Source organism: Elephantulus edwardii, unplaced genomic scaffold (assembly GCF_000299155.1).
Source record: "Elephantulus edwardii isolate Elephantulus edwardi_28Jun2011 unplaced genomic scaffold, EleEdw1.0 scaffold00035, whole genome shotgun sequence".
NCBI lineage: Eukaryota > Metazoa > Chordata > Mammalia > Macroscelidea > Macroscelididae > Elephantulus > Elephantulus edwardii.
Genome location: NW_006399785.1, coordinates 8745473 through 8771662, shown reverse-complemented (window position 1 = coordinate 8771662; position 26190 = coordinate 8745473). Strand labels below are relative to the sequence as shown.

The following is a 26190-nucleotide window of genomic DNA, read 5'->3' as shown; positions in this document are numbered from 1 at the left end:
TATAGCCATTAAGCCACTATAGAAAATGGTCTGGCACTGTGTCAGAAAGTTGAAAATACATCATTTGACCTAGCGATTGAAATACTAAGAACATACCCTAAAGAAACCAGATCCATGATTCAAACTGAAGTAAGCACATCCATGTTTATTGCTGCATTATTCACACTATCAAAGAGATGGAAGCAACCCAAGTGCCTGTCAACAAATGAATGGGTAGAAAAACTATGGCATTATCATTGTAGAATGTGTTTGAAGATCCAAGGGGGAGGGGAAGCAGAGGAAACCCCTATGGGGTCACACAATTTGATGGCTGGAGGGCGGGGTGGCTAAAGGATTTGGGAAAGTTCTGATGTATAAAACAATATATTAACAAACTTTTTAAGTAAGCCAGTATAAAAATAAAGATTCTGTTTTAAAAAAAAATGGGCATATTCATACGGTGGAATATTACTCAGCATTAAAAAACAACTTGTAAAATATTACACAACATGAGTGACTCTGGAGGACATTATACTGAGTGAAACATCTCAGTCACAACAAATACTGCATAACACTGGGGCAAAATGGGATAGACATGAGGGGTTGGGAAGAGAATGAGAAAAGAGTGGATAGACAATGAACATTAGATCAGATGAGGGGAAGAACTGTCAGAAGGGAATGTGATTTTGCATTATATGTATGACAATCTGGAGCAAGGGGTGCATTGTAAGGAGGGCTGGAGGATGGGGGATGATGTGCAACAGTTGGGAAAAAATTACAGGAATTAAAAAGACAATATGGAATTGTGTAATTTAAAGTTATTTTTGTTGTTGTGTACTGTCAAGTCAGAACCCACTCATAGCTGACCTTCTAGGGGGTTTTCCAACGCAGCAATTCAAATAGGATGTGATTACCCATCTGTCTTCTGTAAACAGCTAATGAAGTTGAACCCCATACCTTCAGGTTGGCAGTGCAACTCCTTATCACGAGGCCACCAGAATGTACACTGATAGAATAGGTATATTCATGGAAGTTATCTCATATTTTACTATTATTTAGAATATTCATTAGTAGGTTATTTGGATATTGTTGAATATTCAAAAGAAATTAGTTTTGTATAATGGTAAGTAACAGTAGGAAAGTACCTAGAGAAGGTAAGGGAAATAGGAGGAAATGCTCAATATTCTTCCTTCAAGTAATTGCTTTACAGCTTTGGGAGCCTATGGGCAATTCTAGTCTGTCTGTGGAGTTGATAATGAATTGGAACCGTCTGGATGCAGTGGGTTTTAGAGCCTTAGTTAGTGTTAGAGTTAGAATTTTAGATGCCTTGAAATTCCGTATCTTGTGACTGGAGCTGTAGGGGTGTGCATGTTTGGTTTGGAGTTTTGTTTCTTTTTTTCCACTCTTTGCTATCGTTTTATAATCTGTCATTGCCATTAGAGTAAGAACTGATGCATTACTGACCCTCCAGTGGATTTTCAGAGGCTCTAATATCACGTGGGAGGAGCTCTGCCTTTCGCCCACAGAGCAGCTGGTGAGTTTGAACCACCTGACTCTGAATGAGTTGCCAGTGCAGCTCCTTAACCCACCAAGCCACTAGAGCCCCCTTTCATTTTGTAATAGATGGGTTGTTATATAGTGATGTATAGTTTGTATATCTTTCTGTTTTTATATGTCTCATTATCACCAAGAAGATCATTTTCTGTTTTATTTTGAGGGATCTCTGGTGGGTTAGCGGGAAGGAGTTGAGGAGTTCAAATTCACCAGCTACTCTGTGGGAGAAGGATGAACACTCTCCTCTTGAGGGATTTATGGCCTCTGAAAACACTGGAGGATCAGCTGTGTGTCAATTCCCAGCGACGGTCCACCACCACCACAATTTTGTTTAGAACTTGAAGGCACCTCGTCTAACTTATACTCTTAATTCTATTTTCAGGTGGCTTTTCCTGTTCTGTACATTAAAGGGAGGCTTCTCTGGTAGACTAGTGAACATATGCTAGGTGAGAGATGTTAAAAGCTAGGAATAAAAGGGAGAGTGATCGTGTTTGTGTAGAGCATTAGAGAAGCTTGTCGGGTCCCTTTCACAGAACTGTGCACATCTTCATTTTCCTAAAGATCATTATGTTCCTGAATTCTTGGTGGATTCCTGGTAATACCATTATTTTAAGCAAAAGAATGTTGGATTGATAATCAGGCGTGATGAGACAAGTTCTGTGTGACTGGATTTTTGGAATTTTGTGATTGAGTGAACGCTAAGTGACATTGAAATAGTTATTAATTGGAGCACTAAAAATTTGTTCCTTTTGAGAATTTCCTGTAACATCTTTAACAAAAGTGCATTTTTCAAATATATTTGATCCAAGTCAATTTGTTTACAACATCCAAAACATTCATAAGCACCATATTTGGACTAATATGAATGAGGGGGGGACGACCCTAATTTAGAGAATCCACACCTGTATGTTTTCAAATTGATTTTTTATTTTATTGATTCTTGGCTTTAGTTATATTCAGAGCATTCCAGTTGTTAATGAGGAACAGAGAAGTGATTTTACATACATTGGAAATTTGCTGACGAAAGAGTTTATTGGTCAACAATTGATTCTGATTATCAAGTCTTTGGATACCAATGAGGAAGGCGGAAGGTATGTCTAAATGCTCACAAATTCTCTAATTTGTTCTTCTGATTTCCTACTCTAAAATGTAGCCCTGTTAAAATATATGCAAATATAAAACCTAGCTATTGAAAATACAATTTAAAAATTTCCCTTTTTTAATACACATGCAAATGTACCTATGGACCAAATCAATAAAATGGTAACCTTTTTTGGGGTTGAAGATTTTCTGTTTGTATTTATTATTCTAGAGAGTTAATAATTCTGTCTACGAGGTTTAATTCACTTCTGTAATTTTTTTCATTTCCTCACATTGATTTATGAAAGACTATAGAGTCATTTATTAAAATGTGTTGGTTTTTAAAATTTTTTAACAGTTTGAATATTTGACCTAAAATAAAAAACTGCATGCATATAATAATAAAAGTAAAAGAAAGAACCGAGACAAATGTAATTGGTTTGTAGAATGGGGGTAATGTTAAAGCACATGTGTTCCCACTGTCATAATGTTGACTTGAATTGTTTTTGAACCCAGGAAACGACTGCTGGCTCTCTTACAGGAGATTCTTACTTCACCTTCAACTCCAATTTCCCTCGTTTCTTTTCTGGTGGAGAGACTACTCCACATCATTACAGATGATAATAAGAGGACACAAATTGTAAGTCATTTTTCTCACTGTTGATAAAGATTAAAGTTTTGGCTGATGGTATTACCCCTTTTAGTCTTTTGTAATTATTACTTGCTTTTAGTTTTGTTCCTCCAGTAGTTTGTAAAACTTTTAAGAATAAGTCATATATTCTGTATTGTTGTTGATTGCATTTGAGTTGAGCACGACTCATAGCGACCCTGTGAACAAAAGGCCTTTCATGAAGCCTTTCTATAACTATCGACATTTCTCAAAGTTCAAAGAGTTTCTGGAGGCATGTTGTTTAGGAAGTGGATGACACTCCTGCTTCCAAATATACTGTATACATTTATAATTTAAAAAACCTTCCTTCTCCTCTTAGCATACCTGTTATTGTGCTGGACCAGTTTGAAGTGGAGCAGGTTTGGGAACAGGTGGCAAGAGGGATGAGGTTTTGCCCATGAGACATTGAGTTATCTGAGTGAGGACTGACTTAGGTCACACATACCTGCGGGCAAGTCCCTTCTGACAGATAATTTGTGTTTTTGAGCAATTTAGTCTTTTCTTTTTTAACTGCCAAGTAAAAATAATAATGAAATCCATCCTTCTTTTTGCACTGAGGTGGTATTCCCTCACGTATCAAAAGGGTAGGGTTTAGGAAAGGGTCTTCGTTTGCCTGTGTTTAGATCAGATGGAACTGAACAGGGAGGAAGGTGAGCTTTGTTACACTAAAGAGACTTTTGCTTTATAATGTCTCGTTTTAGACACTATGATTCAGTCTCCCCGGCCCCCGTTTTTCAAACACTGTTTTAGACATCTATGTTTTTTAGCTCTTCATTTAAGACAAATTTTGAAAGGGATTTCTTTCTTGGAAAACATTTTACGCAGCCTTACCGTATGATCTTGCTACAGCAGAAGTCTGAAATGTTTTCTAGAGTGTGTGCTGCTTAAATTTGTTAGCAGCTGTAGTGTTGGCCCTGAATCATGGCGCCCACACGTTACAGACTAGTGGTGTGCCATGGACTTTTCAGTCCTCACAGAAGCAGTTTGCCATAATTTCTTTTTTTTTTTAAATTTATTAATTTTTTTATTATTTTGTGTGTGTGTACCGTCAAATCAGATCTGACTGTTACAGGAGGAGATTGTTCCTCCTTGTCCAGCAGAGCATCTGGTGGATTCGAACCATGTACTTCTAGGATTACAGTGCAGCTTCTTGCCACTAGGCCACCAGAGCTCGCCATAATTTCTTTTCTGAAGCTGCTGTATGGGTTCAAACTACTAACCTTTTAGTGTAGTGGTGGAGCACAAGCTGGTTTTTTTTTTATCATTTATTATTTTATTTTGTCTCTTCTAAACACATTAGTCATTCATCATTTAAATATCAGATTTCATTAGAAACCATTTTAACACTTTTTCTCCCACCACAAAAATACAGTAAGTAATTTGCTTTTAAAAAAACAAAACAAAAAACCAACCTATGATTAAGTGTCTGGTTTCTATTCCCTCATCTAATATGTACCTATGTGACAACAGTATATAAATCAGGAAGACAGTAGGCTGAGGACTGAGTTTCAAATGATCTTCAGCTTAAAAGTGCTAAACTATGGAATTTGCTTTCTCCACATCCTAATATATGTACAACTAAAACCACTGATTTAAAAACCATTAAGTAGTGTTGAATTCTCCTTACTCTAGTGTTAGTTTCAATGAATGCAATCTTAGCATTAATATTCAGAAAAATATTTCAGCCTCAAGGTCCCCAACAATTTGGAGTACTGAACTAGATAACCATCCTAAAGACACTTCTGACAGAAGTAACGCATCACTTAAAGAGAAGTTTCCAAACCTGCTGTTAGAATCTAAGCATACAGGGAAAACACTGGTCTCAGTCATCTGTCCACACGTTCACTCTTCAGGCAGTCCTTTGCCCCTTGGTGGCATTCACTAGGTGAGAGTCCAGCAGGAAAGTGCACAGTGCACCAGATTCACCACCTCTTAAGTTGCTGCTGTTTTCTCTTCTTTACTGAAAGGTTGTACTGAGCCAGGCTTTACCCATGACAGTCCAGCGACATGAACACTTTTATTGTGCTGTTCTTCAGGCTTCTTCTGAGTCAGCATCTTCTCTCTGGCTTCATCATGTACAGATGGATTCCATGGAGAAAAACTAATTGCATAAGGGTCTTCAATTTTAGGTTGGTCAAACAAATGAGCCTTACACACCTTAACACTGTCAACCACTTTACTTTTAAAAAGCTGAATATCTTTTTCATGCAATACTGCAGCCTCTGGATTTAGGGGGCCTGCTGTATCGATCTTGTAGAAAACTCTCCTTGCATACATTAATACTTGCCAAATATGGTTGTGGTTCCTCCTCCATTTTGCAAATGCTCTCTTCACATCCAGTTCTCCAGAGGTGGGATCAACTAGTGGGTGAAAGACTGGAATATCAAACACCAAACGTGGACAGTCCCCATCTGGGTAGTTATCAGGGATATAAACGGTAAACTTAAATACACCATCTTGATAAAGTCCATGCCGTATGAATATTACTCCAAACCACATTAATGCAGAGCGGTAGGATGGCTGTACATAGACACCTGGTAACTTCTGCTTCACAACCAAGGTAAATTCTGCCAGAAGAGAATATTCCAGGTAGAAAGGTCCCTAAGAAGCATGCGTGCCATTGGTTGACTGTGCTGCTGGGGCAGGAGACGTGGGCTTAGTTATGGGCAGAGCATTTTTGGGAATAGAAGGCAGCTGTTTCTTTGGAGCTGTGCGTGGAGGACTGGTTTTCACGTCCCCTCTTAATGTCTTCTCTTCACCGTCAGATCCTTTGCGTACAGAGCTTGTAGACATGCTCCAGAAAGGGTTCATAACTTGTACTCCAAACAAAGAAATTCAGTGGTCTGGGTCATCAAACTTTTGTCCTCAGCATTCACTTTACCAGCTGCCTTCAGTGCCAAGCTCTAGGCCCCCAGTCGCCGTCGCAAGCCGACAGCATCTCCAGCCACCACTGCGCCCGCCCCGGCCGAGGCTCGCTCCCCACAAGCTGTTATAATCACCCAGGCTCCTTGTATGTGGATGCTGTAGGCTTTGTTTTTCATGGTTTTTTTTTTTCCTTAATGAAACTGTTTTATATCACTTGCTAGTATTAAATAAATTAAAAGTGTATCCAAATTATAACTTTCCTTAATTGATAACAGGTTACAGAAATTATCTCAGAGATTCGAGCACCCATTGTGACTGTTGGTGTTGAAGATTTAGCTGAAACAAGAAAGAAAGAACTAAAGGTAAATTCCATCTAAATTAAAGGTCTTGATACTGCAATTCTGTTCTATCCTCTTGTCACACGGTTTTCAAATTGTTTAAACAAAATCAAATTTTAACTGTGCTACAATCCTGAAAGTACTCGGTTCGAGGCCCCCACGGGAGGAAGATGAGTAGTCTCCTCCTGTGTGATTAATCGCCCATGAAAACCCGCCAGAGGGTAGGTTCTGAGTGTACAGTACACAACAACAGAATGTTCCTAGATTATGGCTGGATGAAGGAATAGCATATTTGTTTTAGGAAGACTATTAATTTCTTTGTATATATCTGCCTCTACTTAAATTCTGATTGGGATGTTAAAGAGCTTGTATCAAGATTACTACATATAACCATGTTAATGGTTTTGGTTTGTGTTTAAACACATATCTTTTTTTTTTTTTAAGATAGCTGAAATAAAAGTTAAAATTATTGAAGCAAAAGATTCTTTGGAACACTGCATTACCATACAGGATTTCGATCAGGCATCAAAACTAAAAGAAGAAATAAAAGCATTAGAAGAAGCCAAAACAAGCTTGTTGAAAGAGACTGAGCAACTTGAAATTAAAGAAGTCCACATAGAGAAGGTGTGAATATTTTCTAATACCAAATCCCAACTTTTTGCAGTCATCTCAGCAAAACTTTCCTACCTCAGCAATTAATTTTCGAGGGCTTTATGCAACACTGTGAATTTAGAATAAAGGAGATCTTTTCCCCTTTCCATTTTATTTCTTTGAATTTAAAAAGGCTTTTTGTTTTCTACTGACAATTTTCATTTGTTCCTTGTTTGGTTAATCCTTTGCATTTGAAATCTTTCTTCCCTGTTGGGGAACTTGCCTACATTGTTACCTTTTGATTTTTCAGTCTTAAATAATTTAGAAAAGGAAAATACATCAGTCTTTCCCTTGTTTGTGGAAGATCCATGACTTTTTCTACTGCTAAGAGTTACTGTGATAATCATACCCTTATATTTTTAAAAACATAATTTATATTTTTAGAAACACATTAATTGCTTTAATTTTAATAGCATACTAAACTTACTATGTGTTTAGCAACATTTAAAGTTTATTTTCAGCAGTATTTTGTACCTTTGTTGTTGTTATGTGCCGTCGAGTCGCCTGCATCTCATAGTCACCCTATGTATAACAGCCCTAAACCCTGTTTTAACCTGTGCCAGTCTCACTGTCTCCAACACACCTACCCCCCATTACTTCAGTCACTGCATCAATCCACCTAATAGAAGGTCTTCCTCTCCTGTGTTGTCCATCCACCCTCCCAAGCATGATGTCCCTCTCCAAGAACTGGTTCCCTCCTTGAAACATGTCCAAAGTATGTCAGACAAAGCTTCAGAATCTTTGCCTCCAAGGAGCAGCCTGGTTTAACCTTCTCTAGGATAAATCTGTTCGTTTTCCTAGCAGTCCATGGTATATTCAATATTCTTCTCTAATGCCACAGCTCAAAGGCATCAATTCTCCTTCTATCCTCCCTAGTCGTTGTCCAGCTCTCTGATGCATAGCAAGTGACTGCTAAGACCATGATCTGTATCTGGCACACCTTAGTCTCCAGAGTGACATCTGTGCTCTTCAGTACTTTGGAGAGGTCCCTAACAGCAGACTTTCCCAAACACAATGCATCTTTTAATTTCCTGTCTGCTGGTGCCAAGAGTGTTGATTGTGGAGCCAAGCAAACTAAAGCTGTGAACAATCTCAATCTCTTTACCATCTGTCGTGATGCTGCCAATCGACCCAGTGGTGAGAATCTTTGTTTTCTTCATATTGAGCCTTAATCCATAGTGAAGCCTGCAGTCTTTGACCTTCTGCAGCAAGTGCTTCAGGCCCTCCTCAGTTTCAGCAAGCAGGGTTAAGTCCTCTGCATAACACAGGTAATTGATGAGTCTTTCTCCAATTCTGATGTCACGTTTCTCATAGAGCCCAGCCTCCCAGATAATCTGCTCTGCATATAGATTGAGAAGGTATGGAGATGAGACACATCCCTGGCATACACCCTTCCCAATTTTGAGCCATACATTGTTTCCTCGCTCTGTTCTGACGACCGCCTCCTGGTCCAAGTATAGGTTTCGCATTAGCACAATCAAGTGTTCTGGAACTCCCATTCTTCTCAGAGTTAGCCACAATTTGTTTTGGTCCATGCAGTCAAATGCCTTTAATAATCTCTAAATTATAAAACATTTACCTTGTACTTGGTATTGTAAGTAAATGTCATGTGGGATTACATTGACTTAATTGTTCCCACCTCATCACCTCCACATTCTGGCCAGTTTTCATCAACACTTGGTGAAATTCACAGATGTAGATCAGAAAACACCTAGTGCCAACTGTGTATAAGAGATTAAGAAGTTGTGCCCCTGAGCTTTCTAGTTCTGTAGACCTTCCCTTCCCAGTGTTGTTCTGTACCAGTCAATCAGACCGACTCATAGCTGACCCTCCAGCAGTTTTTCAGAGGCAGTAAATCACACCAGAGTTGATCGCCCATCTTTCTGACTCAGAGTGGCTGGTGGGTTGGGTTGGCAGTACAACTCCTCACCTCTAGGCCAGAGCTCCTGACTTCTCGATGAGTGTATCTGTGTTTTCTTAAAAGACATTATACTGCAAAAGGTGGTGAGACAAAGAGAGCAAAGTGTCAACAAGGTGGATTGCCGAAGTGACTAACAGTGGACTGTTAGAGGTCATGGGCACGGCCGGATGGGGAGGGCCTCACATTTGTTTCTGGGGTTGCTGTAAGCTGTATTTGACTCCGTGGCACCTGACAACAACAAAAGATAGTAATTGATTTAATTTGTTTGAAGTCTCTGTATCATTATTAGCTTATACATTTGGGGATTGGTTTGTTTTTTTTTTCAAGTTAAACATTGAAAATTATTTTAATCTTAGAAGTTATATAAAGTCTACATCTGAATTAGGTAAATATTAGCAAGCATGGTTTGTCATGATTAATAATTCTTTAGTTTGAATTGCTGTGGCTGTTACGTGTCTGTTTTTTCCGGGTAAAGGCTGTAAATGTAAATACAGTTTAGCATAGTACGTACTTTGGCCTGTATAGGGTTTTAAAGAAAGATTGTCTGTTGTTAGTTTGCCCAGAGAAAGAGAAGTTTTAACTTGAGGTTGAATACAAATCCTAATGTAAGCAGTTACGAGATGCATTGCTGTCTGTGTCACTGTGAGCTAATAAATAGAAATGTTCATTCATTTGATCCCAACAATAAACCTTCGAGGTCGGTATGTAACTAACCCTACTTTATAGAGGGCCAAGATTCAAACCCACGCAGTGGCTCTAAATTTGTGCTTTTAACACACTTTGTGCTATCTTTCTTTGATGACTTAGTAGTTTGAAGGAACTAGTATTGTAAGCAGATGGAATTGTGTTTGCAAAGGTCAAGGCCTAGAATGTAAAGAGTGTGTATTGTGTTAAGAACTTCTGACCAACAATATGCTGTATCCAAAAACAGAACTGGTAGACATGTTCGCTCATGGCTTTGTGGCAGGAAGTTGAAGGAATTCTTAGTCTTTGGTTTTTTTTCTGTGAGATAGCAAATAAGATCACTTAACAATGGCACTAAAAAATGAGTTGGGAATTTGCAGTAGTTGTGGATTCTGCATATTTCTTTCATTTGTTCCTTCATCATATCACTAAATCTTAAGCAGAATACATTTCTTTTAAACGTGTTCGATTAGGAAGAGAGAACAGAGATAAAGTATATTACTCATAAATTATCTTAGATACAGCTATAAGATGCGGGATTATATTTTCATCTTATTCTAATTTATGATTCTTAATATGTACAATGAGTATGTAGTCTAGTATTTTTCTAATGGAAAGTTGCCTATTGATTAGGAAGAATCTAGATTCTGAAACTTTGTTATTTGGTTTCCACTGCAGTTAGGTTCCATTGGTTCTGTTCTGACTCAGTGATTTCACGTAGAACAGAACAGAATGCCATGGTATTTTCAGTGTTCTTCATCAAGACTGTAATTCAGATGTATCATTTCTTTGGTAATAATTCTGAAATTTTGAGGTGTATTTCTTGCTACTAATTAGAAGTTTTTGATAATTTTTAAATTCATTTTTATATAGTCAGTTTGTAAGTTTCTTTTTTATATTTATTTCTTAATTCTACAGGCAGCTAGAAGTCTTATGGTAATAATGTAAGTGTTTATACTAAATGCTGAGTATTGTCTTCCACTTTAGGATGATTTGGAAACATTACAGAAGTGTCTTGTCTTGTGTTATGAACTATTGAAGCAAATATCCATTTCAACAGGTATAAGTGCAACCGTGAACGGAATCATTGAATCTTTGGTATGTTGGTAACCTCTGAGCTTGTTTTTATTATTAATTCACTCTTCCTCATTTTATAAATAATTTGTTCTTTGAATTTAAAAGAATGGAGAAATTACTAATATTGGATAAATATAAATAGTGACAAATACATAATTTAGTGGATGTTTTGTATTGCAAAAGTAGTCCTGGAAGCTTAGTCTGTCAGATACTAAAAACACCATTCATCATGATACAGAAGTCCAAGATAATAGAACACTGTTCTCCAATGGAAATATCATCCAAGTAAAAATGAGGTTAAATTACTCTTTGATATTTATAATTTTTAACCCAGTATCTCTAAAATACTGCCCTTTCCTTACATTCTCACTATTTTTGTTGCTATGTGCCATCGAGTTGCCTGAAACTCATAGTGACATAGTTCTAAACCCTGCTGTATCCTGAGCCGTCTCACTGACTCTGACACACCTACCTAACCATTACCCCAGTTTCTGTGTCACTCCATCTGGGGTCTTCCTCCTCCACCCTTCCAAGCATGAAATAAAAACTCTTATTCTGGTGGCCTAGTGGGTAAGGATTTGTGCTGCCAGCCCAAAGGCAGGCCATTTAAATCTCTTACCTGCCATCTGAGAGAAAGATGGGCTCTGAACACATGCTGGAGGCTGTCAGCTGCGAGTTGGTTCTGACCCAGCAGCAATAAATTGAGTGTTGTGGATCGATATCTTTTCCATTTTTCCATTGTGTGTTGCAGCACATTTTCATTTTGACTAAATGGCATTTAAAATTCAGTAGCCATATATAGCTAGACATTAGAAATTCAGTTGTATTTCTTAAATGATGTTACTTATCCAGAGCAAATTGGAGTGGATCTAAGTTCTTCATACGCATGTGAAAGTTGGACAGTGCTTTAGGAAGATCTAAGAAGGATCAATGATTTGAATAGCGGTGTTAGAGAAGAGTACTGAATATCCCATGGACTGCCAAAAGAACAAACAAATCGTCTTAGAGGAGGTGGAGCCAGAGTGCTTGCCAGAGTCAAGGATGGTGAAACTCCATCTCACAAACTTTGGACATGATATTATGAGCTGTCAGTCCTTGGAAAAAGACATTACTCTGGAAAAAGCAGAGCATCAGCAATAGAGGAAGCCATGCAACAAGGTGAAGTGACACAGTTATTGTGACGGGGGCTGTACATGACAGATGGGTACTTCTGAAGTGAGTACTGTGTATCTCTGCTAAGAACACTCATATTCTAAATTGTCTTTCTCAAGTCTTTTTTAGTTGAGCCCAAAGAGCTGGCACAGGGTGTGCCTGTTGTTTGTAGGGTCACTGTGAGTCATAGTCGAGGCTCTCACCAAAGAATCCTGAGTGATACAAATACCTGGACTTTAGCTGAACAATGTGCACTTCAGACTTAACTCAGTAACTCTGGGAGCCGAAAACCTGACAGTGTGCCTTTGTGCTGAGCTCACTTTTGTAAAAATTAAATCATAGAAATTATATGAAGCAGTTCTGCTCATGGAATTGCTGTGAATTGAAACAGACTTGAGAACACATAATAGCAACAACTAGCCTTTCCAGAATATACAAGAAATTCTTTTCACTTGAGATTAGTAATAAACCACCGATGAATGAGATCTGAAATCACGTTCTTTGTGTAGTCGTGAATTTCTAAGTATAGAAAGACCAGTTATTGTTTATAGCAGTGTAGGCTTCTGATTGAAAACCAGATTCTACTCAGAATCACTGTCACATTGAAGTTTCTGTTTTAGTGAAGCTGATGTCCTCAGTGAGAAGACATGCTTTTTGGTTTCTCAGGGGCTTTAGATCTGATCCTGTTTGAAGACAATGGTGAGATTGAGACTGAGTTAAATTATGGAGGAAATACTAAAAGGAACGACAGCCTTGCCATTGACTGAGAAAGCTCCGCTAGTGTGGCTGATGGGAGGTGTGCTGCTGACCCCAGGGCTGCAGCTCTCGGGTGGTGTTCTCTCCCAGCATGTCCCAGAGAGAAGTACAGCCTCCTCTTGTGCAGTTAACCGCCTCGGAAAACCCACTGGAGGGTCAGCTGTGAGTCGATTCCACCTGGACAGCAAAGAGAGCCGAGGGAGAATTAAGTACCTAAAGTAATAAATGCGAAGACTCTGGATAGTTAAAGCCAAGCATTGTTGAGGAAAGAAAGAACTTTAATTACCATCATGATTTTAAGTATGTAAAAACAATCTGTCTAAAGATTGAAAAAGACTATGGAGAAAAAGAATTATGCAAAAGTATTTGGATAAAGGAGTTACAGTATTTTTACAGCACTGTTTTAAGTGAAATGTCATTACTTTTTCACCAGCATGCTGGGAATAAATACTTGATGGACATAGGCAGTCTGAATTCCTCCCGGTAAAATGAGAGTTTTAATCACATCAGTAAATGGATATGCTTTTGATTATTGCTGTGTATTTCAAGAAGATTACTGAGGAGACATATATGTTGTTGTGCACCTTGGAGTCAGAACTGACCGATAGCTGACCCTCCCGTGGGTTTTCAGAGGCACAGGAGGAGATCACCCCTCCTTCTCCCGCCGAGTAGCTGCTGGATCCAGACCATGTGCCTTTGGGATTACAGGGAAGTTTTTTACCATAGGCCACCAGAGCTCGTGTGTGTGTGTCTGTGTCTGTGTCTGTGTCTGTGTCTGTCTGTGTCTGTGTCTGTGTGTTCTGTACTTGGTTTTAATTAAAAAAGACTTGTTTGGGTTAACAGGCGGTATGGAAATGCAATAATTTAGTTACATCAAAACCATGGTCTTGACTTATCTCATTCCTGTCTTGCCTTGTTCACTATTACTTTCCTTTCTTATTCGTTTTAGATTCTCCCTGGAATAATTAGTATTCATCCTATAATAAGAAATTTAGCTGTTTTATGCTTGGGATGCTGTGGACTACAGAATCAGGAATTTGCTCGTAAACACTTTGTATTACTTCTGCAGGTGGGTTTGATTTTTGTGACTATTTCAGTTCTAACTGAAATAAATTGTGTCTGTGTTAAAATGCTAATGTTATAAATTTGTCTTTCTCAAATTGGGCCCATGGATGATTTCTTTTTTTTTAATTCTTTGATTTCTTCTGTACTAAACTACTTTGTAGACAAAAGATAAAATGTCAATTATTTTAGAATATATCTTTTTCTTCATTTAATCATATAGGACATACTTATTAAAGCAATGTTTTATGCACAGGAATGTTTCGGGTTTGAAGTACATAGTAGTGAAAAAACCAGATTGGATCTTAACATTCTAAAAGGGGATCACATACATAAAAATAAGTATATAGTTTGTCAAACAAGTCCTGGAGTGGAGCGTGGGCAGACGATCAATTACTTATGTGTAAGTTCAAGTTGAGGCTGAAAAAAATGAAAACGAGTCCAAAAAACCTAAATAGGATCTTAAATCTATTCTGAGTATGAAAATCATGTTAAGAATAGGTTTGAAGTGTTGAACAGATGAACTGTGGGATGATATCAAGGATATCATCCATGAAGAGAGCAAAAGGTGATTATGAAAACAGAAGAAAGAAAAAACTGAAATGGATGTCGGAGCAGACTCTGAAAATTTCAGTAGAGTGTTGAGAAGGCAAAACAAAAGGAAAAAATGCCCAAGTAAAAGAGCTGAACAGAAGATTGCAAAGGGCACCTCGAGAAGACAAAGTAGAGCATTATAATGAATATGCAGAAAGCTGGAATTGGAAAATAAAAAGGGAAGAACTCATTTGTCCTTTCTCAAGCTGAAAGAACTGAAAAACAAATTTAAGCTTCAAGTCGCAATACAGAAAGATGCTGTGGGCAATATAGTAAATGACCCAGAAAGCATCAAAAGAAAGTGGAGGGAGTATACAGAGTCATTGTACCAGAACTAGAACTGACACAAAAATTTCAGGAAGTACCATATAAGCTCCATCTCCCATACTTTGGGTACATGGCCAGGAGGGACCAGTCCTTGGAGAAAGACATGCTTGGAAGGGTGGGGGGACAGCGCAGGAGAGGAAGACCCTAGATCAGAAGGACTGACAGAGTAACTGGGGCAAAGGGCTTAGGTGTGTGAAATCAAATGAGACTGGCTCAGAAGAGGTCAGGGTTCAGAGCTAATGTAATAGTGTCGCTGAGAATTATAGGCAACTCTATAGCACATAACCAAGTGAATAGTGCAGCCAGTGGTAATGAAGGAGGAAGTAAAAGCTGCATTGAAAGTATTGGCAAAAACTAAGGCCCTAGGAATCAATGGAATACCAGCCGAAATATTTCAGTTAACAGATGCAGCCCTGAATGTACTCAACAGTCTATGCCAGGAAATTTGGAGGACAGCTGTCGGACCAGTGGATTGGAAGAGGTCCATATTTGTTCCCATTCCAAGAAAACCGATCAAACAGAATGTGGAAACTACCAAACAATATAATTGTCAAAAACCTGTCAAAATCAGGAGACACATTTTCTGGAGAAGTGCAATTAGGGACTTCTCCAAATTATTGAGGAATAATGATGTCTGATTCAGCAACGGTCTTTTCTATCACTTGGTATGCATCTCAGAGCTGGACAGTGAATAAGGATGACAGAGGAAGAATTGGTGCCTTTGAGCTGTGGTGTTGGAGAAGCGTACTGAACATCTCATAGACGGCCAGAAAAGTAACGAAATAGTTTTGAAGAAAGTGCAGCCAGAGTGCTCTTTGGATGCAAAGATGAAGAAGCTTCACCTGACATATTTCAGGCATGTTGCAAGGAGGAACTATTCCTTGGAGATGGATGTGATGTTCTGAAAGGCAGAGGGTCAGTGAAGGAGAGGAAGACCCTTGACCAGGGGATTTGATACAGTGATTGCCTCTCTGGGCTCAAGTGTGTCAGAAAGTGTGAGGATGGCACAGGATAGGACAGGGTTCAGATCTGTTGTTCTTCGGTTTGCTGTGGGTCATACTGGACTCGATGACACCTAATAACAACATGTCAAATGCTGAAAAATAAAGCCAAGAAGAGGATTAACTGCAGGAAAAGGTCCCGATACCTGAGCGCTCAAGATGTGTGACTCACCGAGGACCAAACCGCAGAATTGAAGGAGGCTTTCCAGCTGTTTGACCGAACCGGTGATGGAAAGATCCTGTGCAGCCACTATGGAGATGAATGAGGGCCCTGGGCCGGAACCCCACTGACGCTCAGGTGTCAAGGTCCTCGGAACCCCTAAGAGTGATGAAATGAACGGGAAGGCCCTGGATTGTGAGCTCTTCGTAAACAAGAACAAGGACCAGGGCACCTACGAGGACTATGTTGAAGGCCTTTGGGTGTTTGACAAGGAAGGGAACGGCACTGTCATGGGTGCTGAAATCTCGCAGGTCCTTGTCACACTGGGTGAGAAGATAACAGGAAGAAATAGAGATGCTGGTGGCAGGACATGAGGACAGCAATGGTTGTATCAACTGTGAAGTGTTTGTGACGCATATCCAGTCAGGGTGACGGGCCCCGTGGGGAGGACGGAGCTTGTCCATATAGTGCTAAATGGCTGAGGGCAGCCCTTCCTGTGTCCCCAGAGCCCCGTGCCTTCTCCTGCGTGAGACTGTATGTGGCCCTGAGAGCTGCCTCGGCTTTCACAGCTCCTTTCCCATCTTGTAGCTCTTGGATAATACTCACCAGTAGCATTCACCAAATAAACTTGCTGTATATACCAGCCGCCCCGCCCCCTCCCAAAGGAAAAAAAAGACAGCTACACTGGATGGAGCAGAGAGAATAGAATAAAGTCATATTTGGAGGTGCCCATTTCTCTTTTTACTGAAAATCAACTTATTCTTAAAAGAAATGAAGTTCTAAATTTTAAAATATTGCCGTTTCTTACAGATAGAACCTTGTCATTGACATGAGTAAGGAAAAAATAGGTTACTTGTTAATTTTATTCAGGATAAACACAAAATTAGAAGTTGCTATCTTTCCTTTTTTGACGGAGGGTATCTCAATTTAGGTTTTGCGAATTGATGAAGTCACAGTGAAAATCAGTGCTTTAAAGGCGATCTTTGACCAACTGATGATGTTTGGAATGGAACCATTTAAAGTAAAAAAATGCACTGATCCTCAAAGTGAAAGCCCAGAAATAAACAGTGATGATGAAAAGCAGGACTTACGAGACGCTAAGGAAGAGACAGAAGTGGCCAAGAGTGTCCTGAAACTTCTCTCCGATTTCTTGGACGACGAGGTAGGAATGCTGGCCGCTTTGCCACTGTCGGCTCTGTTTCAGAATGCATTCAGTTGGCTTTTTAATTTTTTTTTTTTTTAGTACTCATGCTTAGACTTCATAAAAATTTAATTTCTTCATTAAATCTCAGCTTTCACTTTTAGGATATCTCATTTTCCACAAAGTACACATGCAGAGATTTGAAATATAAACGAAAATGTTAAGACATCTCTATGAGTAAGGAAACAGCTTAAAGTCTTTTGACCTTGGATTGAGTAGAAGGTCTAGAAGACTATGGGATTGGATCTTATTCTTTCTTTTTAGAAAGAGTAGCACTTGTGACTGGAACAGGAGATATGTATTTATGGCATATAGACATTTAATGTGCTAGTTTTATCTGTGTGTTGTACCAACTCCTTGTTGGGAAATGTCCGGTGCTGTGGACTTGCTGCTATTACAAGGTGTAGAAACTATTAAATGTAAAAAGTGCTCGACAGTCATTTGTTTTAGGTAATGGACAGTGGTAGAGTGGGAGGGAGCACTGGTGCCGTGCATCTCTTCCTAGCTAACATCGATTCCCTGAAGTTAACGCTACATTGGCCGTAATCACGGAACAGTTAAAACTTCCTCTAGGTCATAAGTAACATTTCTATTGTTAGAAAGACTTGCTGCCCTGACTCCATGAAAATTTCTACATTTAGGTGGAGCTCTGGCGGCCTAGTGGTAAGAACCTGCTCTACAATCCCAAAGGCTTGGGGTTCAAACCCACCAGTTGCTCCAGGAGAGAAAGATGGGCAGTTTCCTTGCATGTGATTTACTGCTTCTGAAAACCCACAGGAGGGTCAGCTGTGGGCGAACAGTAAAGAACAACAACGATGTTGAATGGGTTACTTTTGCTATCAGAGAAGTTTATTTAGAAATCTAAAAGGATGGAGCAGTATGCATGCCTTTGGAGATGTAGATTTGTTCTGGTTGCATCTGTGCTTATCTTGGCTGAGATACATTGTCCTGTTTCCTCATCTGTAAAATGGGTTTAAAAGTACCTACTGTGAGAATTGAGCTCTGGTGGCCTTGGGGTAAGGCGCTACTCTGCCATCCCAAAGGCAAGTGGTTTGAATCCACCAGGAAGGCTGGGAGAGGGATGGGCAGTCTCCTGCTGTGTGATTTAGTGCCTCTGAAAACCCACTAGCGGGTCAGCTGCGAGTTTGTTCCAAATCGACAGCAGTGACCAATGACTCCTCTAGAAGTTGTTTAATTCGTTCAGCGGATGTTTGAGCAGCAGTTATGACACATGCCAGCCACTGCATACGTACGCCAGGAAGTTCAGGGCTCAGGTGAATAGTCTCTGCCCCCACCGTGTGGCACCGAATGTGTCGGCAGGTGGCAGGCCCAGGGCAGTGCCGACCCCTCACCAGTGCTGCTGCCTTTTCTGTCTTCCGTTTTTGTATTTGGAAAGAAAAAAAAAAACAACAAAAAAACCCCTCTTCTGTTTGCTTATTCCGTTGTTTTCACTTGTAGGTCTTCTAGGTTAAACTTGGCTTTCATTTCTAGATTGTAACACATGAAGCTAAGTTTCCCTGCTGTTGTTGTTGGGTACTGTTGAGGCAGAACTGACGCATAGCTGACACTGCCCATCTTTCCACTGTGCAGCAGCTGGTGGATTCAAACCATGTGCCTTTGGATTGTCGATGCACTTGCTCACCACATCACACTTAACAGTCATTCCTGACCATTTAAAACAACCTTCAGTAATGTCATATGTTATTTCCCTAAGATCTACTTTCACTACCTAATCTTTAAGCTCTTTATAATCTGACTACCAAGCTGATTTATTTCCATTAAAAATAGTACATAATTGTTAATATTTTATTAGGATTTGCAGTGTGATAGGCCTGTCCTGAGAACTTTGTTTCTTGAGCCAATTAACTGTGATAAAGCAAACGGAGCCTCATCGCTGTGTTCTGACTCTCGCAGCCTCTGTGCATCTGCCACACTAGTTCTCAGGAGGAGAGTGTCTGGGTGGTCTGTGCCCTTGACCTTGTGGTCAGCCACATGACAAGTAACACGTGATGGCTCTGGAGCTCCCCATGTGATAGGTACTTTAAAAAAAAATTTTTTTTTTAAATTTTTTAATGTTTTTTTTAGTGCAACATTTTTTTTACGTCATATTCTTTCTATTTAATTTTTTTCCCCCATTCATTCATTGTTGCACATTTTCCTCCCTGCCCACCCCTCCCCCCCAGGTCATTTTTCTTTTTGAAGAAAAAAAAATTTTCATTGTTATATAGTCCCTCCAGTCCACAGTCCACTTTAATATGCATTTCTTTTTCTGTAATCTTGTCATGGAAGTAATACCTAATCTTATATTCCTTTTAAACAGTTCTCTCCCTCATCTGTTTCAATGCAGTATACATTATGATTATCCCCTCTTTTCTTAGGGTCCCCCTAGCCCTGATATCAGTTTCATTTTACAACAGTGGCGCTATGCAGTATTTGTCCTTTTGTGACAGAGATATTTCACTCAGCATGATATCCTCGAGGGTCACCCATTTTGTTTATTTCATGAGTTCTTTGTTTTTCAATGCAGAGCATAGTGATAGGTACTTTTACGATTGCCCATTTTATATATGAGGAAAATAAGGCACAGAGTTACGTAATGTGCCGGACCACACAGCTGAGCTGTGTTAGGGCTTGACTTGAATTCAGACCTGTTAATTGGAGTTCTCAGCACATAGTATACCTGCACCACTGTTTGATCAGTACTCTATGTCCTCTCTGAGTTTCCCTTCTTCCCCAGGTTAGTCAGCCTTTCTCTCTTCTCGGAGTGCGTCTCAACGTGCACACCGGCTGTTTATATAAATCACACAGGTAGCTGCTACTCACACTTCTGAAGCTACAGGCGACTTTAGCAGAGACGGTTAACACAGGTTCCCTGTGTCTCAGAATATTATACTAATTATTCAAATACAAAGAATTTGGGTTTTTTAAAGCACAATTTAAAAAAGATCTCTTGATTCTTTTTAAGAGTTTTTAGGGTACTGGAGATTTTATAACCAAGCTAAAGATTTGTCTCTCAGCATTAATGTCTTGAGGGGAAATTAAGATCTTATTTGGTAAATTTATAATAACCAGCAATTTTTTATGGTTCACATAAAAATATTACAGTGCAGGCTACCCTCTAGGCTTAATAGGGAGCTACGTTAGACTAACTTTGTCTGATGAAATGGTTGTTGTTAGGTGTCTGAGCTCAGAACGGGCGCTGCGGAAGGACTCGCCAAGCTGATGTTCTCTGGGCTTCTGGTCAGCAGCAAAATCCTTTCCCGTCTCATCTTGCTCTGGTACAATCCGTTGACTGAAGAGGATGTTCGGCTTCGCCATTGCCTGGGAGTCTTCTTCCCCATGTTTGCTTACGCAAGCAGGTATTGAATTACCACGAGAAATCAAACTTCAGGTTAATGAGGGATGTCTCTCATGTAAATTTTTTTTTTAAATTATGTTCACGTTCTTACCTCATTGGATAAATAATAAGAATTTACCTAAGTTAATTATTTGACTGTTTCATGGATGGAAATGTGCTTTATCTTGTTTAATTGATTTTATACATAGTAGTCTTACGAATCATAATCTTTTCTCCTGAGACGTTATTCCGCAAACTTTCAAGTTGTTCTTTCACAGGGCCAATCAAGAATGCTTTGAAGAAGCTTTTTTCCCGACTTTGCAAACCCTGGCCAATGCCCCTGCATCTTCTCCGTTAGCCGACGTAGACATGCTTAATGTTGCCGATTTACTCGTAGACTTAACCAGACCGAGCGGGTTAAATCCTCAGACCAAGGATGCCCAGGACTATCAGGTGGGTGAGTATGCGGGCCTTTTCCAGGGTTGCAGGACGAAGCCCGCAGATCCCTGTTCTGGTCAGTCTGCGCTCCTAGACTGAAACAGTGCAGGGCAGCAGTTGATCTGTTCAGAGATCTCTTCTGGTTGACCTGGTACCACATGGCAGAGTTAGAAAATATTTTGGAGGAAATGTGGAGGTACTCAGATGAAAACAGAATTAATCAGTGCTAACATTCTGCTTCTGGAAAAGATTTTTGTCTTGGTTTTTCAGGCTTTGACAGTACATGACAATTTGGCTATGAAACTCTGCAATGAGATCTTAGCCAATCCTTGTTCACCAGAAATCCGGGTCTACACAAAAGCCTTGAGTTCCTTAGAGCTCAGTACCTCTTCTGTGAAAGACTTTCTGAGTCTCCTGAATGAGATCCTGGAGGTAAAAGAGTTTCAGGTTATTCTTACTTAGTTTCTTTTTTGTCAACTAAATAAATATCTTGTGACTTTGCTCCTTTGAAGTAACCATTTTCCTCAAATGTCATAAATTTTAGGGTGTTTTCAAATAATTTAACCAGTCTGTTACTTTTCTGAAGGAAAACAGGAAAGTGCCACATTATAACCTCACTGTCTTCTATTATAGCAAGTAAAAGATAGGCTGTGTCTGAGAGCTTTGGAGAAAATGAAGGTGCAGTTGGAAAAAGGAAGTAAAGAACGTGCGGACCACGCAGGAGCCGCACAGGATGCCAGCTCAGAGCCTGTGATTCCCGGCGAGGACGGTGAGAGCACCCTCACCACCTAGACCCCCTTCACCTTGGCTAAGCTGGCTTTTTGTAATGAGACTGAATTTTAAAAATGAGTACAGATTTCTTCTAAGTAACTCTCCTGGGGGAAAGCATTGCTTGTAAGTGTTTTGTTTCTAGTTTTCTTGGCGTGTGCATTTCTCACTGGGGGCTCTGGTGGCCTCACTGGTGAGTTGTGCTGCATACCCAAAGGTTCGAATGCACCAGCCTCTCTGGGCTTCTCCTCCCGTGTGATTTACAGGGGCAGAAACCCAAATGAGGATGAACTCTACGTCAGTACCAGCTTCACAGCTGTGAGTGATACCCACTTGACGGCTCTGTGTGCCTGGTACCAGCTTGACAGCTGTGTGTGTGTGTGGTACCAGCTTGACAGCTCTGTGTGTGTGTGTGTGTGTGTGCCCTTCTGACGCTGAGCGGTTTTCAGGGGATTTTCCCCCCAATCTGCTCAGCAGTGACTTGATGACTTTTCAGTAGCTGCTAATGAAATTTTCATTTCTGTTAGATGAACTGTGGACTTGAAAAGATGATTTAAAATATTTCATGAGACTTACCTTTTGTTTACATCCTGTCTTAACTTCTTGTAATAGGAAAGAATAAGGATTTGTATATGACTCCCGTCAGGGTTATAAAAACAACTCCAGCCCCACAGTCCACCGTGCAAAAGACTAACAGAGGTATGTGGGTCAATTCATGCGTAACCTGGGCATTATGTCTTCTAGGGACGTATTTACTGCGAAAGCTTCTTTCCTGTCTCCTTAGAGATAGATTTTTAAATGTCTTCAGTATCATTCATTTCCCTTTTAATACTTTTAGTTGACATCTGCAGACGTTTCTGAAAGATTCTGAAATCACTGTTGCTCCCAAGTGCCTTTGATGGAAAGGTGGAAAAGACCTTTTGTAGATGATTTGATTTCACCACGTGACACTGTTATCTTACCAGCAGTCTAAGTCTTTTCCTAGCCAGTACTCTCTGTGGTAACTTTTCTTCCTTTTCATCCTATTTCTCTAATTTATACAGTTCCCATAGAATATCCAACAATAAAGTTTTGTTGGAATAAAGTAAAGGCTGACTATTTGGGAACCAGATGGGGAAGAAAAGGCTGAAATTCAATAACTTTTTATTGTTTTATTTTCTTATACAAAAGCAATGCATGCTTATTACAGAAGAATCAGAAAATACATCCAAGCAAAGTACTAGAAAGAACATGAATATCCCACGCAGCAGCCAGCCATAATTTTAACCCTTAAAAAATATTTTAGCATCCCTTTTTATACAGGTTAAATTTTCCCCCCCTTGAAATGGAACCTGGCCATAATACTATTTTATAACCAATCCATTATTTAAAATTCAAGTCCTACACACTATTCCACATGAGTCTCTTATTATTGGATTTTTTTTTAGGGACAAATGAATAAGAAGTTTAAAAGGAAATAAGGAAAAAATGAACAGAGGCGTAAACAGAGACTTGCGTGAGGGGCATATAATTTCCCCCCAAGTTATACTGAACCACTTGATTTTCATCAGATTGTTTTTAGTGGGATAATGAACCATGAGAATTCCACTCTTAGAAAAATGGCCCGACTTCATGTACACATGCTGCGTACATTGTTTATCTGGGATGAGGGGCAGCACGAGGCAGACACAATTATTCCCATTTCTTAACTTTGTTTTTTAGTAAGTCGAATGTTCACGATTCCCAATCTCCAGTTAGAGGTTCTTGCTTTTACAGGTGAATATATCTTACAGTTCGTATTTGGACTGGCTGTGCCTATGTTTGAATATTTCACCAGCAGCGCTACCTTATTGGTTAAAGCTCTACTTTTCCTGGATGGGTTTATGGCCCTAACATAGCTTTTTTACCCCCCTCTTTCCATTTTCTTTCCTTTCTTTCCATACCTTGTTAAACCACAGAAAGCCATTTTGTTTCTAAAGCATATTTTCCATCTTTCTTTCCCCAAATACCTTATGCTGTAAGTTGCTCATCATTTCCTTTTTTTTTTCTTTGCTCAAACCTGTCAGGATTTACAAGAGAAATGAAAATCAATTGTTTCTTGGGTTTCTTTGCTTTGTGGGGTTGAGTATGCGCATTGTGGCGTTTGGAAATCTGACGGAATGTGTTAAAGAGTGGAAAGAAGGGGTTTTGATAGCACATACTCTAGATTAAAAACAAGCAATATCATAAAGATGGATCGTGTGTCATTCTTTCTTCAAGGACGTAGAAGAGTTACAGCGTCGGTGAGGGCGAGCAGAAGGCGCCCTACAGCCAAGACTGACTCTGACAGGTAAGCCGTGCGTGTTTGCAGTCTAGAGAGGGCTCTTTCTCTTTTCAGATGTCTGCAAGTAGAGAAAACGGCTTTTTCTTTTTTGTTTAATTGCCTGTTAGTGAGAGAAACTCAGGCTCTAACAAGTGTGAAGTAGAAATAACTCTCTTGAGTAGAGTTCCACCAGCAGGGTGCTGCCATGGTTGGCTTGACCTTGGACCTGGTGGTTTTCTTGAAGTGTATTTTCTCTGTCATTCATATTTCCACGTGTTTTTTCTAGTCACATCCAGCTATATGACTTTCAGCTTGATCTAGAATTAGCACACTTTTGAGATTTAGACAAAATTTGGCTTCTCTACATTTACAGGGATAGGATAATTCTGCCTGTAACTTGTGTGCATTATTATTTTACGTGGGAGAGTGTTTTTTAGTTTCCGCTGGTTAAGCCAAAGTTGGAAGTGAAATGTTGCTAGCTGTCTTTATTTACTCATACGTACAATTGTAGTGTATGTGTTTTCAGTATAACTTGATTAAATATAAATGACCCTTAAGGAAAATGTGCTACACCCAGTGCTTTAGGAATTTATTGACTCTATCAAGAAAAACATTTTTCCTCACTTCTTGACTTTCAAAAAATACTCTTGTATAGATGTTAATGGCCTTTGTTTACAAGTTCCATTCCTAAAGTTTGGCTTTAATTTTTTCTGCATAATACCAGGTCCCATCCCAATTTTCACAAATTGGTTAGGTTTTCCAAAATTCATGTTGCAAGATCCCAGCCAGTGGGATGATGTTTCTTTTTTCCTTTTTGGCTTTAATTCTTAATTAGTGAATCAGGTTGTCAGATACACACTGATAAATACCAGTCAGAACCAAAGAGAAGGAAGCTGTCTTTTGAAGGCTTGTATCTGAATTGGTGTGTTTAACATCTGCGTAGTGACGGTGAAGCTCCGGAGTCAGAAATGAGGGTGAGGCTGCCGAGACGCGCCAAGACGGCCGCGCTGGAGAAGAGCAAGGTGAACCTCGCCCAGATCCTCACCGACGAGAGCTGTTGAGAGGAGATGCTGGTGGGCGTTTCAGAAGGTTCTCGAATCTGATGTCCAGTCTCTGCTTTTTAATAAAGTCACCCCTGTGTTAGAATCAGAACAAACCGCCTGGCTTTCTAAGACTCTGCGGCTCCACATGGCCTTTGCCTACACTGCAGCGTCAGGACAGTGTCCGTCCCTCTGTGTGTCTGCCATAAGCAAGGCCTGTGTCGTCAGGGGCTGACTTCGTGTATGTGTGCATGTCTCTGTACGCGTGTGTGAGAGAGAGAGTCTTTACGGTTCAAATCTTGGTGTTTTGGAGAACTTTCAGGTACAATAGAACAGTACCTTGTGTTTGAGAAGAGGCAGATCCAACAGACAAACATGACACAGTTTAAAATGACATGTCACAAACTGCCCAGGAAGAGTGAAAGAATTCCAGTGGAGTGGGGTGGGGGGACCTTCTTAATGGCATGGGGAAGTAGGAAGTATTTCTAGAAAATTCTGGATACATTTAATTCATGACTGTTTGAGCTCAGGTTTTTTTGTCCCCTGGGCAATGGCTAACCTACATTATTGTTGAGAGGCCTGGCTTCTGGCCCTGCTCCCATGGCCTGTGTTTGGGTCCCAGCTTGTTGCTGCATACACGGGTGAGAAAATGGGAAACCGTCCTGCTCCTTCGAAATGCGCCGTGTGCCTTCCCAATGTATTTATGTTTTCATCTCTTAAGGTGAAGGGCTTGGATCAGATGATTCTTTGGTGCCTTTCTAGTTCTCTAGAAAACCTGGAAGATTTTGAACATTATTAACTAGAACCAGTGTAAGGAACCCAAGTAAGGATCCTTCGCTCTGCTAGTGTGATGCTTTGACGGCCTGGGGTCCTGGCTGATGAACTACCTTCCAAGAAGGGAGTTTCTGTGCAGTCCTCGTGGGCTGCTGTCCCCACGAGTGTCTACATAGCTAGGCATCAGTTAGTGGGCTCTGGCATAATAAAATGATAAAAATTGATCTTTTCTAAATACAAGTAACATGGATGGGATGGAACATGACTGAAAGTCCTCTTTATAGTCTGATTTACGAGTACTATTTTTTCTGTGTCAGTTGTATTTGTCATCTTTTGAAATAGGCACTTGTCTGGTTTAGGAAGCTTATGTGAAATTAGTCCTCCTGCAGCACCCCAAAAACCAACAACACACTTACTGTTAACCATCCAGTAATTACCTTTTCTCTTTATTATTTGCAATAAAAAATACGCCCTAATATA

The 26190-nt window shown here is 39.8% G+C and overlaps 1 protein-coding gene and 1 pseudogene across 1 annotated transcript in view; one reads left to right on the top strand and one right to left on the bottom strand.

Moving 5' to 3' along the window:
- Positions 1-24957, top strand: part of NCAPG (non-SMC condensin I complex, subunit G) — a 49173-nt gene extending 24216 nt beyond the window's left edge. The window contains exons 8-21 of the mRNA XM_006884530.1: positions 2484-2624; positions 3130-3253; positions 6424-6510; positions 6931-7110; positions 10730-10840; positions 13677-13796; positions 16803-17033; positions 20250-20431; positions 20688-20862; positions 21118-21279; positions 21481-21616; positions 22228-22314; positions 23854-23923; positions 24840-24957. Coding sequence (XP_006884592.1) covers positions 2484-2624; positions 3130-3253; positions 6424-6510; positions 6931-7110; positions 10730-10840; positions 13677-13796; positions 16803-17033; positions 20250-20431; positions 20688-20862; positions 21118-21279; positions 21481-21616; positions 22228-22314; positions 23854-23923; positions 24840-24957 — 1924 coding nt within the window. The remainder of the gene's footprint in view (positions 1-2483; positions 2625-3129; positions 3254-6423; positions 6511-6930; positions 7111-10729; positions 10841-13676; positions 13797-16802; positions 17034-20249; positions 20432-20687; positions 20863-21117; positions 21280-21480; positions 21617-22227; positions 22315-23853; positions 23924-24839) is intronic.
- Positions 5216-6094, bottom strand: LOC102877619 (annotated as a pseudogene).
- Positions 24958-26190: the final 1233 nt, after the last annotated feature.